Genomic DNA, 14814 nt, shown 5'->3' with positions numbered 1-14814 from the left:
AAACAAACATATATAGGTGCAGTGTAGTATAAAATAGAATACAAAATATGAATGAATTCTAAAAATAAATTCTTATGGCATGTTACTATAGGTGGCTCCCCTAGGTTGTCTCATACCTTGATTTATGGTCACTGTCCAATGCCCTTCAGGTGTGTCCGTGGAGAAGTTTGAGAGTTACTCTGCCAGGTTCTTTTTAACTGGATCTTGGCAGATGTAAGATTCTGAGGCATTTCAGGTGGAAGTTAGTGGCATAAGACAAGAAAATCAGGGATCAGGGTTCCTTTGTCTGAGGGAGACATTTGATAGAAGAAGAGACCTTGACTCCTGGTAGGTTAGTGGGAGACTTGTCCCTGATGACTTAATCACTCACGGGGCCTCAGCAGGACAGCTGGAATGACAGAGATGGCTGAGCTTCTTTCTCCACATAGTCTTTTATCCCTGACTTTTTCCCATAATTCAGAAGTGTTCCAGAGAAGGCCAGGGAAGAAGCTGCAAGTGCTGTTGAGGCCAAGGTTCAGAATTTCCACAACATTCCTTTCCGTATATTCTGTTGGTCAAAGCAAATTGCAATGTGAGCCCAGATTCAAGGGATGGGGAAGTAGACTCCACCTTTTGATGGGAGGAGCTTCAACAATTGTGGTGTTAAAAAATCTACCTTGTCTCCTTGGGCAAGATACTTAACTCCTTTAAGCCTTAGTTTTGTTTGTTTTTAAATCTATAAAATGAGGATAGTATCAATACCTACCTCCTGAAGTGATTGTAAGGATTAAATATGTTGTTACATGAAAAGTGATTAGTACATCTCCTGGTAAGAGCGCTGTAAATGTCAACTGTTACTGTTTCACTTGTGTTTCTGCCTAATGAAAGTATAGCTATCCTTAAATACCTCTGCCTTCCTTCCTGAAGTCTTCTGTGATGTTCCTGTCTCTTGGAAAATATATTGTCTTAATATCTCATTTGGTGGCGGGTTTATCTTGCTTTAGGTTATTGTTCCCTATGTGTATGACGTAGCTCCTCTGCTGAAGTTTGTAAGTAAACTTCTGGAGGGGGCAGGCCAGTATTTATACAGTTTTTCATTTAGTACTGAGATGGTTTTGTGAATGAATCTCATTCAAAATAAGACAAATCATTTCTGTTGTTTTAATCTAGTAAGCACTTTTAGTCAAAATATGGAAATAAAAATGTAAAAAGAAGCAGCAAACTCTCCAGATATATGGTCTCACTATTTACTGCTTAATGAAATTGGGCATATTCACATGGAGAAGATTTTAATTCCCTGAGGGGAAAAAAGCTCAATTTTTGCTAGTCTAAAAAATAAATGAACGTTTAATTTAGAGTTAAATTGGAGAGAGTTAGACAAAGAGATTTAAAAGCAATAAAGTGTGTTTTATTTTAATGGTCACTTCAATTATTTTCAAATTCCAGGAGGTATGAATTCTGAGCTTTAACTAGATCAAAGAATATTGAAATCTTAGTAAAAAAATAAAAAAGGAGGGTCTGTTGGTTTTTATAAATGGAACACGTTGTATATAATAAAAAGCCTTTTTTTTTCCTCACTTGTAATCATTCCTTGTTGTGGGAAATAAATGTGAGTGTTCCTATGACACGTTTAAGGACTCCTATAAAGGTATTAGCTTTAACTCGCTCAACGCTAATAGTGTGAAGTCAGGGTACAGTGTGGAAAGGTAAAAAATAAAAATAAAAAAAATAAATCTCGCATCTGCTGTTACATGTTGTTAACTCCCTCAGCAGACGTTAAATCATTTCAAGTACAATAATAGTGTGGGAGGTAAATTAACTAACCATTAACAGTCTTATAAATACACAATTAACATGCCAACATTTATATGGCACATTGATGGGGCAGCAGTAATTTTTGATTGGGAGTTTGCAGACCTTTGAGAAGCCTCAGGCTGTTGCCTATTCTGACAAGTTTTCACAGATTGCAGGTGAGAGGGTGGGAAGTCTGCTGAGCAGAGGGAAGTGAGCGGGGAGTGTTTTGAAAAAGTCCAGGAAGGGGGATTTCCTTCTAACCATTGGATAGATGTGAGCATTGTAAGTCGTGTTGTTGCCTATCTCAGGTCCTTAGAGACTGAAGAAGTATAGGGCAGGCTTGTTTGCTTGTAGTGAGTTATTTGAAGAAATAGAATATTTCAGGTATAGACTTGAACTGAAGGTACATGAGTCACTAGGGATTTTAAAAAATATTCTTAGACGTAACTAGATATTTAAAGTAAACCCTTCCTCTGTGATTTCAGGTCAACAATGAGATGATCACTGAAGTTCCTTTCTTGTGTGAAATTTTGTGACTTTTATTGTTTTGAATAACCATTACATGCACTGATAGTTTCTTGCTATTGTACAAGCACCGTTGTTGTTAGTGGAGGGGAGCTAAGGGTTTATTGCATAACACATTTGCTCTCTTATGTCTTTCACAGAGACCCATGGGAGAAATTTCTCTCAGGCTTCAGGACCAAATAAGTACAATAGGCTTTTAAAAAGTCATGTTCGGCCAGGCGCAGTGGCTCACACCTGTAATCCCTGCACTTTGGGAGACTGAGGTGAGGGGATCACCTGAGGTTAGGAGTTCGAGACCAGCCTGGCCAACATGGTGAAACCCTGTATCCACTAAAAATACAAAAATTAGTGGGGCCTGGTGGTGCACACTTGTAATCCCAGCCACTCAGGAGGCTGAGGCAGGAGAATCGCTTGAACCAGGGAGGCAGAAGTTGCAGTTAGCCAAGATTGCACTACTGCACTCCAGCCTGGGCGACAATGCGAGACTCCGTCTCAAAAAAAAATTGTGTTCATTATGACTATGTAACTTTGTCCCTCTTTGTTTTGAGAGGCCTTGTGGTGTAGCTATTAAGATCGCAAGCTCTTGAATTTGATTTTTAGTTCTGTGTATTAGCTGTCTGGCTTTGGGCAAGTTTCGTAACCTTTCATTTTCTCAGTTTTTTTCTTTTTTTCTTTTTTTTTTTTTTGAGATGGAGTCTCGCTCTGTGGCCCAGGCTGGAGTGCAGTGGCCGGACCTCAGCTCACTGTAAGCTCCGCCTCCTGGGTTCACGCCGTTCTCCTGCCTCAGCCTCCCGAGTAGCTGGGACTACAGGCGCCCGCCACCTCGCCCGGCTAGTTTTTGTTTTTGTATTTTTTAGTAGAGACGGGGTTTGACTGTGTTAGCCAGGATGGTCTTGATCTCCTGACCTCGTGATCTGCCCATCTCGGCCTCCCAAAGTGCTGGGATTACAGGCGTGAGCCACCGCGCCCAGGCCTCAGTTTTTTTCATAAGCCATTATAAATAAAGTTTGGAAATGAGTGTATATAAAATTGTCCAAAATTATATTAAGACGTATGCCCATCAAAACCTACTAAAAATTATTCCCATGTTTAGAGCATGTTCCCAGTCCCCACAGGCAGGTTTCATGATCATTAGTGAACACAGATGGGTGTGTAATCTGGGAACAGTATCCAAAGTGCATCTGAAACCACCCTTAGCACTTAGTAGAAACTTAGTAAATATTTGTTGAATATTTATTCATTTGAAGTGTAAAAGGAAATCCACCCAGTATATTAAAAATTCATCTGTTGGCCTGGCATAGTGGCTCACGCCTGTAATCCCAACACTTTGGTAGGCCAAGACTGGTAGATCGCTTGAGCCTAGGAGTTCAAGACCAGCCTGGGCAATGTGATAAAACCCCATTTCTACAGAAAATACAAAAAGTAGCCAGGCGTGGTGGTGTGAGCCTATAGTCCCAGCTACTTGGGAGGCTGAGGTGGGAGAATCGCCTGAATCTGGGAAGTTGAAGCTACAGTGAGCTGTGATTGTGCCTCTGCACTTCTGCCTGGGCGATGGGAATGAGGCCTTGTCTCAAAAAAAAAAAAAAAAAAGAAAAGAAAAAAATTGTTGTGTTATTTTGGGACATCTCTTTCTTCTATGTGTGGATATCCCGATTGCTTCCATTTTTAGTAAAACAAATCTTTATGCTTTAAAGAACGTGGTGTTAAAAAGTGTGAGAAAGAAGCTGTGAAAAGTGGGAAAGCTTAGGCAAGGTGATATTATTTATCTGTGATCTAAAGGTATACTAAAAGGTCTATCTTATTTTATTATTATTATTATTTTTGAGACAGAATCTCACTCTGTCGCCCAGGCTGGAATGCAGTGGCAATTTCGGCTCACTGCAACCTCCGCCTGCCAGGGTCAAGAGATTTCCATGCCTCAGCCTCCCGAGTAGCTGGGACTATAGGCACGCACCACCACACCCCCCTCATTTTTATATTTTCAGTAGAGATGGGATTTCACCATGTTGCCAAGGCTAGTCTCAAACTCCTGACCTCAGGTGATCCACCCGCCTTGGCCCCCCCAAAGTGTTGGGATTACAGGCATAAGCCACTGTACCCGGCCTTATTATTTTCTTGAGATGGAGTCTTGCTTCGTTGCCCAGGCTGGAGGGCAGTGGCGCCATCTCGGCTCAGCTCTGCCTCCTGGGTTCAAGCGATTCTTCCACCTTAGCCTCCTCGCCCAGCTAATTTTTGTATTTTTAGTAGAGATGGGGTTTCACATGTTGACCTGTTGATTGGTCTCAAACTCCTGACCACAAGTGATCCGCCCGCCTCGGCCTCCCGAAGTGCTGGGATTACGGTTGTGAGCCACTGCACCTGGCCAAAAAACGTCTGACTGTCTCAGAGAATCAAGAGTTGGTAACATTCAGGGAAGGCATTCAAGGCCTGAAGAGACAGCATTTGTGAAAGTGTAGAATAGCATTTCTAAACCTTGTTCTGTGAAATGCTGTTATACACTGATATGTTTTAGTATTCCTATAGAAAACAATATTTATGGATGAAGTAGGTTTGGGATAGATTGTGTTACTAGGTTCCTCCCTCTTGGAGAGTCACAGTACACAGAGTATATCATTTTTTTTTTCTCTTTGAGACAGAGTCTCGCTCTGTTGCCCAGGCTGGAGTTCAGTGGGACTACAGACGCCCGCCACCTCGCCTGGCTAATTTTTTTTTTTTTTTTTTTGTATTTTTAGTAGAGACGGGGTTTCACCATATTAGCCAGGATGGTCTTGATCTCCTGACCTCATGATCTGCCCGCCTCGGCCTCCCAAAGAGCTGGGATTACAGGCGTGAGCCACCGCGCCCGGCCTACACAGAGTACATAATGTAAAAGTTTTGGGAAGTCCTGTGATAAAACAGCAAGAAGAAAACCTCTTTAACTTGGTTGAATCTGGTGTTTCCTAGACTTATTTTAAAACTTAAAAATTTTAAATTGTGGTAAAATATACATGGTATAAATGAGATGTAAAATTTACCTTTTTTTTTTTTTGAGACCGAGTCTTGCTCTGTCGCCCAGGCTGGGGTGCAGTGGCCGGATCTCAGCTCACTGCAAGCTCCGCCTCCTGGGTTTATGCCATTCTCCTGCCTCAGCCTCCCAAGTAGCTGGGACTACAGGCGCCCGCCACCTCGCCCGGCTAGTTTTTTGTATTTTTTAGTAGAGACGGGGTTTTACCATGTTAGCCAGGATGGTCTTGATCTCCTGACCTCGTGATCCGCCCGTCTCGGCCTCCCAAAGTGCTGGGATTACAGGCTTGAGCCACCGCACCTGGCCAAAATTTACCATTTTAACCATTTTTAAATGTGTGGTTCATTGGCATTACATACATTCACATTATGGTGCAACCATCACCATTGTCCATTTCTGTAACTTTTCCATCTCCCCAAACTGAAATGTACCCATTAAATACTTTTTCCCCATTACTCCCTTCCTCCAGCCCCTAGCAACTGTAGTTAGATTTTCTGTCAGTTTGACTACTTTAGGTACCTCATATAAATGGAATCATACAGTACTTGTCCTTTTGCGACTGACTTATTTCACTTAGCATAATGTTCTCAAGGTTCATCTATGTTGTAATGTGTCAGAATTTCCTGTATTTGAAGGCTGAATAATATTCCATCATTTGTATATACTACATTTTGTTCATCCTCTACCATGTATTATTAATCGCTGCTTATTTTTGTGTTATATGTATATTTCGTGGCATATGTGTACTATTGTAGGTTCCTTTTAGATTTTCAGTATTACAAATTACTCTGAGATAAATACTTTACACAGTTATTTCCTTAGAACAAATCCTAGAGGTAGGATTGCCCAGATAGTATTCATGTTTTATATTTTGGTAAATATTACCAAATTACCTTCTAAAAAGTCCCAGTTTTCATTCCTTCATGTGCATGAGAGTGCCCATTTCTCTGAACCCTTGCCAGAGTTAGATTTTTAAAAATCTTTTTGATTTTTGCACAACGGATCAGAGAGTACGATTTGTTTTTATCCCTGATCTGAATGTCTTTGTCTTGGAAATCAAACATAGCTCTTTGGGAGATTTTTACAAATATTCTTTTGGGTTTTGAAAAGTAGTCTTGTTAGAATAAGTTGATAGTATTCCAAGGTGACAATTTTGAAGGGTACATTGAAGAGATGCTCTTGTGTTAAGAAAAAAAGGCAATTCTTTATTTATAATCACACACTTACACCTGGCACATTCATATATGACTTATCTCTACAATGAAACTGAATAGTCCTTGGAAGTTAGACAGCAACATTTATTGAACTCCTGCCATGTGTAACAGCCTTTGTTGCCAGAAGGAATATGGTGTCATGGACCCTGTCCTTGTGGAACTTATAGTCTAAGTCTCTAAGTACACGTAACGGGAGGTAAAAAGTGACATACACAATAATATGTTTTCTGGGGCAGTCCTGTGGGACTTCCATATCAGAGTTGGTAGGGAATCAATATTTTTGGAATGAGTCATACAGCTTCCTTAATGTATGAAGCCATAGTGTACTAATAGAGAAGATATCTGCTGTTGTTGGGGCATTTGTTCTGGAAGGATAAAGTTGGGGAGTTGGTGTGTGCCTTCAGAAGTGTTTGCCTGTTCCTCTTGTCTTCAAAAGAAGTGATCTGTTTCCCTAGAATAGATTTTATTGAGGGTACTTCAGTATACTTTTGTCACTTTGCCTTTTGCCATTTGACTTTTTGGTGCTAGAACACCTACTAAATGTGTGATCGCTTCTCAGCCTTTTGGCTAAGATCAAGTGTATTAAATGTGTGATTTCTCATTAAAGCCCTTATTTTTGCAAGGGAGAACTATTCAGTATGAATTTGAAAGCACCTTCCTCTCTACTGGTGACTAGTTGCCTTCCTTTCATGCAAGGAAGACGGCTTATTGTGATTGCTATAGAAGGATGTTTGCAGCTCTGATCTGTGATACTATGATTCCATAAATACTCTCATTTATAAATAAATCTGTGGTGTATACATTTTTTATGGTTATAGAGAAGTTCATATTTTTACAAGTGAAATTTAAATGCTCACTGTTAATTTTGTATTTTTTTTCTGATCAATATCCTTAAAATGGTAGATTGACACTAATATTTCAGGGACCAGATATCTCAGAAATTTGGTGCTTAAAAGAATCCCGTGGTATTAGGAGAGATACTAGGTCTGTATTAGGGTATTAACTTTTTGATTCAGGGATACTTTACTCACCTTTGCATTTCCCAGTAGCCTCACAGTAAAATAAGTACTCAAGGAATATATTAAGAGGGGAAAAAGTGAAGATTAATGTAATTCGCTTGATTAGAGATGCTTCTCAGTTAAATTTCTTTTTAATCTCAGTATCTTTATTTTAAGACCCACTATATGATGTCAACAGAATGATGTGTTTCCAGACAGCAATTTTTAAAACCTTAGTTAGCTGTAAGGATTTATTAGCTAGATTTCCTCTCTGTGTTCCATTTCTAGAAGAAACAGATTACAAGAAAATCTGGTGTTATAAGTCCTTCTAAAAGTAAATATCTTCTAGGACTGTTCCTGGAAACATGGTCAATCCAGCTTTCATATTCCTTGTACTTCACAACGATTTTGCAGGGACAGGGAACTCACTCAGATGACTTGCAGTGTCCTCTATCACAAAGGAAGCACAGACTTCTTTTATGTGCCATGAACTTATAAGACAGATGGGATATTGACCTATTTTAGGACTACTTTAAGCAAGACTTGATAGTTGAAATTATTGATATTTTTATCATATTAATAGCTAACATTTATTTAATTACATGCCGTGTATTTTTTTGAGCACTTTACCTGCAATATCTCCTACATATCCTCTCATTCCTGAAGCTTCCATTTTATAAATGAAGGAAAAAAAAAGGAGGCTCAAAAAGGTTAAGTATTTGGACCGAGATCTTATAGCTAACAAGTAATAGGGCCAGGATTCGAACCTTTCTGTCTCTAGGGCCTGGTACCTAACCATTGTTCTGCAATATTTTCTTTGTTGAGTATTTTCACTTAGCTGAGAGGGTGCTATCTTGTTACTAGAATAAATATTATTACAGTGTTTTTTGTTTGTTTTGTTTTAGAAGACAGGGTCTCCCTATGTCACCCAGGCTGGAATGCAATGGTGCAATCATAGCTCACTACAGCCTTGAATGCTGTGGCTCAGGTGATCCCCCCACCTCAGCTCATGAGTAGCTAGGACTACAGTCACATCCCACCATACCCAGCTAATTAAAAAATAATAAATATATACATATTTTGTAGAGATAGAGTCTTTCTTACATTGCCCATGTTGGTCTTGAACTCCTGGACTCAAGCAGTCCTCCTGCCTTGGCCTCCCAAAGGGTTGAGAGTACAGGTGTGAATCACTGTGCCCAGCCTCATTACAGTTTTAACAGGACTGAGGAAGCAGTTTTTTTTTTTTTTTTTTTTTTTTTTTTTGAGACGGAGTCTTGCTCTGCCACCCAGGCTGGAGTGCAGTGGCCGGATCTCAGCTCACTGCAAGCTCCGCCTCCCGGGTTCACGCCATTCTCCTGTCTCAGCCTCCCGAGTAGCTGGGACTACAGGCGCCCGCCTCATCGCCCGGCTAGTTTTTTGTATTTTTTAGTAGAGACGGGGTTTCACCGTATTAGCCAGGATGGTCTCGATCTCCTGACCTCATGATCCGCCCGTCTCGGCCTCCCAAAGTGCTGGGATTACAGGCTTGAGCCACCGCGCCCGGCCGGAAGCAGTTTTTATAATTAAGTTTCTAAAATGAGAAACTGATCGTATAGTAGGTAGTTTTGATTATAAGTTTTATTTTAAAAACACAGGCCGGGCATGGTGGCTCACGCCTGTGATTGCAGCACTTTGGGAGGCCAAGGCGGGCAGATCAACTGAGGTTGGGAGTTTGAGACCAGCCTGACCAACATGAAGTAACCCTGTTTCTACTAAAAATACGAAATTAGCCAGGCGTGGTGGTGCATCCCTGTAGTCCCCGCTACACAGGAGAATCACTTGAACCCGGGAGGTGGAGGTTGCGGTGAGCCAAGATGGCCCCACTGCACTCCAGCCTGGGCAACAAAAGTGATACTCTGTCTCAGAAAAAACAAAACAACAACAAAAATCACAGTACTATCTTGAAAGGAAAATACATTCATTAAGCAAAATTAATTTGGTGGTACATTTTTATAAAACCCCTAGTAACTCAGAAAGCATTGTCTCTGCCCTTTTAAACACTTCACAACCATGTGACAGGAGGGGGAATATAAACTGATGAAATACAGTTTTGTACTTTAGCACATCATTTGAGGAAAATACAACTTGTTCCCCCATGACCTTATAAAGTAATGAGAAGATTGCATGATGGTGAAGGGAGAAAGAAAGGAAAATTTATTGTTTTAACAGTAGTTATGTGCTTTGAGTGGCCCGACTTGTTAGGAGTTGCTGTGATTTGTTTTGCCAGAGTGCAAGCCTTCCTTTCTGATTTCTATGGAGATCTCATTGACTAGAGCTGCAGCCCCTAGTGCTTATAAGGATTTCCTTTCAGCTTAGACTTAATCCTTTTAAGCTCCACAGAACAGGGATAAATGTTGATTTTCAAGGTGGCATTTTACTACACTGAATTTGTCTGAAAAATGATTCAGTCATTTTCTGCCTTATTCTTAAATATTTGCTGTGTACATCATGTTTCTAGGTAGGTGAGCTCGTGAAACAATATGAAGAGGAGAAAATAGCCTTTTAAGGAAATTGGCCCACAGAAAGGATGGCCTTCTTGGACAATCCAACTATCATTCTAGCTCATATTCGACAGTCACATGTGACCAGTGATGACACGGGAATGTGTGAGATGGTTCTCATTGATCATGATGTTGACCTAGAGAAGATTCATCCTCCTTCAATGCCTGGAGACAGTGGGTCAGAAATTCAGGGAAGCAATGGTGAGACTCAGGGCTATGTATATGCCCAGTCAGTCGATATTACCTCAAGTTGGGACTTTGGTATTAGAAGACGCTCAAACACAGGTAAACATTGTGTTCTAGTCATGTCTTCTGAGCTTTAAATCAGTAAACAGTCTTATGGAATAATGCATAATGTTGGAATAGGCTTAATGGGGGAAGTTTCTGGGTATTAATAGGAACACACATATGTCAGACTAAGAGTGAGTCTGAGCAACCTCTCCATCTCTGTGACTGCGAATGGAGAGGGCCTCTGAATGTTATTAGAAGTAGACGGAAGAGGGATAGTGAAAAAGTTGGTTAGGAGAACATGTTGGACGTTGTCTAACAAGTCATTGTTTAGAAAGGCAAGTGACCGGCTTTGAGTGTCTTCACAGAGCAACATTAGTCCCAGTAGGTAGACTACCTGGAGACAGATTTCAGGTTGACATAATAAAAAACTTTTAATACAGAGAGGTGACCACCCAAGGAGAGCAGGCACTTCTTGCCGCTGGAGGAATTGTAGGGGAGTGGGGAAATGGGAGGAGACACCTGAGTATTTGCTAGGGCTGGTTTTAGTAGCGTTCTATACGTAGGGTGTGAGGTTAGAAAAGGGGCCCCTGTTTTTGATAGTTTGCCTTTATTTTCTTAAATTGATCACGTTTTGATTTTTCTGGCTTGAAAACACTCAACTTTGGTATACATGTATTTAGTCATTAGCTTTAAAAGCTTATTGCCCATTTTCCCACATATTTTTTTGGTGGCCTTGTTTCAGGGGGAATGTGATGAACCAAGGATTTTTTTTTTTTACTTAGACAAATTATTTAGAATATATATTGTAGTTCTAATATGACAGGTATTCTAGGAGTTTTTTTTTTTTAGATAATCAGAAAATATAATCTCCAAATTAGCAGTAACCTGCTAACTCCCAGGAAAGGTAATGGCAAGGAGATATAGTAGAACACTGAAAATACTTAACATATTTATTTTCAAGGTCCAAATGTAAAATGCACATAAAGTAATATTGGAGGTAGAGCTGGATACAATTTACAGTGAAAGGCACATTCAGGTTTTGGTTCAGAATTCATTCAGTATCTGTGACATAAGAATAATTTGCTCTCATGATGAAAATAATTAATAGCATTTCCCAGTATCTAAAGGAACTTTTATCAAAATAGGATTTGAGTGAAGGTTTGAATATAATTTAGAACCATTGATTCTCAGTTCTCTAGTTGAAACTGACTTCCTTGCAGGTTATTGAGATGATATCTTATATGACAGGTTGAATGTATTTCAGTAGGAGAATGCTGCTAAATTGAGAGCTTTATGATTATATTACTTTGGCTGTACCCTTCACATTTATTAATTGCAATTGAATGTATTTTTCTTCAGTGGAATTTGGTTAGATATAGTGACATTGTCAGAATGCTTTTCCCAGCATAGTTTAAATTTCTGGTAAGATTATTTTCAGTATTTCCCTACCACAATGCTAACGCAGAAGTGTATAATTTCCTACCTTGAAAGAGGCTGAAAAAGAAATTTATTTATTTTCTATTAGCAAAATGCTGGGATAGGAACCTGAAGATTAGCAAGAGAAAACTCATTTCAAGAGATGGCATCGATTGTGACTTTCTTTTTTATCGTGGTCTCTGTATGCAGGAGTTGTTCAGTGGATGCTGGGTGGTATTTCTCTAAAGGATCAGTTCACTGATTTTTGAAGGTTGATCAGCCAGTGACAATATAATCACAAATGCATAATTTTAGGTGACTCTTGTTGGAATTTCTTTAGGTAGCACTTAGATGCTAATAATTAATTGAGATTGTAGGTTGTCTTAGTGACCAAAGAATTTACTTTTTAATCCATGCAGCATATCTTAAAATTTTGTAAAAGAAAAATTGTTCTTTTTAAGATTTGACTAATGTTACAAAGATACAAATCATTTATTTTACTACCTATAAACTGTTTCAGCCCACTGAAGAAAAGCTATGCTAATTTATATAGCTTTGACATTTTATAATTTTCATGATTTTTAGATAAAGGATTTTATATTTAAAACTTTAATAGTCTAGTCTGAGTTCATTTATCTTTAATTTTTGAAACGGGTAGAGTAATTCATAACAGTAATTTTATTCCTGTAATGTAATATTCACTTCAGTTCATTTGTGCATTAAAATTCCTTTAAGACCGTTATTAATGATTTATATAATGAAATGTCATATTAATCACAGAAGTTTTCACATTTTATTATTCTCTTCCATGTTAATACTATCTTTATGATCTCTATTAGTGTTTTATATCCTCTAATTTCAATTATAAATCAAGAATATTTTCATGTTTTTGTTGGTATTTGCTTTTCAGGGGTGCCACCTTTAAAATTTTATGACTTTTTCTCTACATATGCAATATAAAACATCTTTATTCATGTAAAGGTAGTTAATTATGTCTTTGTTTATGGTAAACTTTCATTGACAAACTTATAGTTATCATATTTCTTTTCAAGCTCAAAGATTAGAACGACTCCGAAAAGAGAGACAAAACCAGATCAAATGCAAAAATATTCAGTGGAAAGAAAGAAATTCTAAGCAATCAGGTAAATGGAAATGATTTTAATTCTTAATTTGAGATTTATATATTTAGTTTATTATGTAAGAACTTTTATTTTTAATTCATCCTTTTAAACCCTCTGGACAGATACCTCTTGTGTTTTGAGCTTTGGGCTCTTTCTCTTGTGTGCCTTGACCCTCTGAAGCTATATGCTCTTTCGGTCTTGGCTTTTTGGCCACCCTTCACTCTGGGTCACAGGGATTGATGTGTGCAGGGGACATTTTTTTATAAGCTGTCATGTCAGTACTTTTTTCTGATATTTTTTCAAAAATATAGGCCAAGGAGTACCCTATGATTTTTTTTTTTTTTTTTTTTTCTGAGATGGAGTCTCACTCTGTTGCCCAGGCTGGAGTGCAATGGCATGATCTTGGCTCACTGCAACCTCCGCCTCCTGGGTTCAAGCGATTTTCCTGCCTCAGCCTCCTGAGTAGCTGGGATTACAGGCACATGCCAGCACACCTGGCTAATTTTGTATTTTTAGAGATGGGGTTTCACCATGTTGGCCAGGCTGGTCTTGAACTCCTGACCTCCAGTAATCCACCCGCCACGGCCTCCTGAAGTGCTGGGATTACAGGCATGAGCCACTGTGCCCAGCTGATTTTTGTTTTTTGTGTTTTTTTTGAGACAGAGTCTTGCTGTGTCTCCCAGGCTGGAGTGCAGTGGTGCCATCTTGGTTTACTACAACCTCCACCTCCCTGGTTCAAGTGATTCTTCTGCCTCAGCCTCCAGAGTAGTTGGGACTACAGGTGCGCACCACCATGCCTAGCTAAATTTTATATTTTTAGTAGAGACGGGGTTTCACCATGCCAGGCTGGTCTCGAACTCCTGACTTCAAGTGATCCACCTGCCTCGGCTTCCCAAAGTGCTGGGATTATAGGTGTGAGCTACTGTGCCCAGCCCCTATGATATTTTGGATGAGTTTCTAGGTTATAGATTTCCCTTGGCAGTTCCAACCTAGACTTTCCCTTGCCCCATTAGTGGGCCTAGTAACAGTCTTTTTTGCATATATGCAGATTCTTTTCCCTTAGTGTAAAAACCATTATGTTGCTGGTATCATTAGTATTTGCTGTATATTTTCATATAGTATGTGTATAAAGGCTGGTCATATTATATACTTTCAAAGCTTCAGTCTCAGCAAGAAGAAAAGACTTGGGGAAGAACAATTTCAGAAATAAAATGCTATTAAAATATTTTATAGTGGTTATATCATGTTTTCTAGACTTTCTCTTTTTTTGTCCTTTAAAAGAAATGTCTGCAGTCTGTCTTCTGTATTCTCCCAGCACCTCCCAATATCATATTGGCATGTAATGGATGCCTAATAAATATTTGTGGATTGGCTCCATTGTTACACAATAATTATAAGACTAATAATATTAAGATGTATTATACTAATAGCAGCCCCTACCTGGTGCTCTACTAGGTACTTTACATGCGTTACCTCTATTGCAGTGATCTTGCAAGGTGTAGGTATCATTGCTGTTGTTTACAGATAAGACAAAGGCTCAGGGATTTGATGAACTTGCCAAAGTTACCCAACAAGGACGGTAGTGTGATAATGAGATGTTTTGTTTTCAGCTCTGCCTGCATATAAAGGCCAGTCTCTCTGCGCTAAATCACACTCTGTAAAGTGCTTCTTGATTTCTCCTACTATGATTATAAACTCAAGTATCCTCAGTAGGTATGATTTTCTTCATGACTGCTACTAAGTGATGACTGTGTAGAACCAGAAGTCCCAATTGCTTGTTTTTCTTCCTTATATCTCATTCTGACTGTCCTTGAATGAAGTAGTTCTTCTTGAATTTCTCTTTATTTTTACTCTGAATACTTTCAGAATCTCACTAGGCTAGCCCCTCTGTTGATCCAGTTAATGTTTCTCTTTGTTGTATTTAATACAGGTTGAAAATACTTTATATCACTTATCTTATTCACTTTCTTCAAATTTTTTATATATATTAAT

At 39.1% G+C, this 14814-nt stretch overlaps 1 protein-coding gene and 1 pseudogene across 1 annotated transcript in view; both read left to right on the top strand.

The window, feature by feature from the left end:
* MAPKAP1 (MAPK associated protein 1) overlaps positions 1-14814 on the top strand; it is a 279446-nt gene that overhangs the window by 27555 nt on the left and 237077 nt on the right. The window contains 2 exon segments of the mRNA XM_010365871.2: positions 10012-10339; positions 12754-12843. Of these exon segments, the coding sequence (XP_010364173.1) occupies positions 10081-10339; positions 12754-12843 (349 nt within the window). The 5' untranslated portion in view covers positions 10012-10080.
* On the top strand, positions 7064-7230 carry LOC115894124 (annotated as a pseudogene).

Source organism: Rhinopithecus roxellana, chromosome 16 (genome assembly GCF_007565055.1).
Source record: "Rhinopithecus roxellana isolate Shanxi Qingling chromosome 16, ASM756505v1, whole genome shotgun sequence".
In the NCBI taxonomy this organism is placed as follows: Eukaryota; Metazoa; Chordata; class Mammalia; order Primates; family Cercopithecidae; genus Rhinopithecus; species Rhinopithecus roxellana.
The sequence above is the reverse complement of the archived record's forward strand: the minus strand, read 5'-3'. Positions and strand labels throughout refer to the sequence as shown.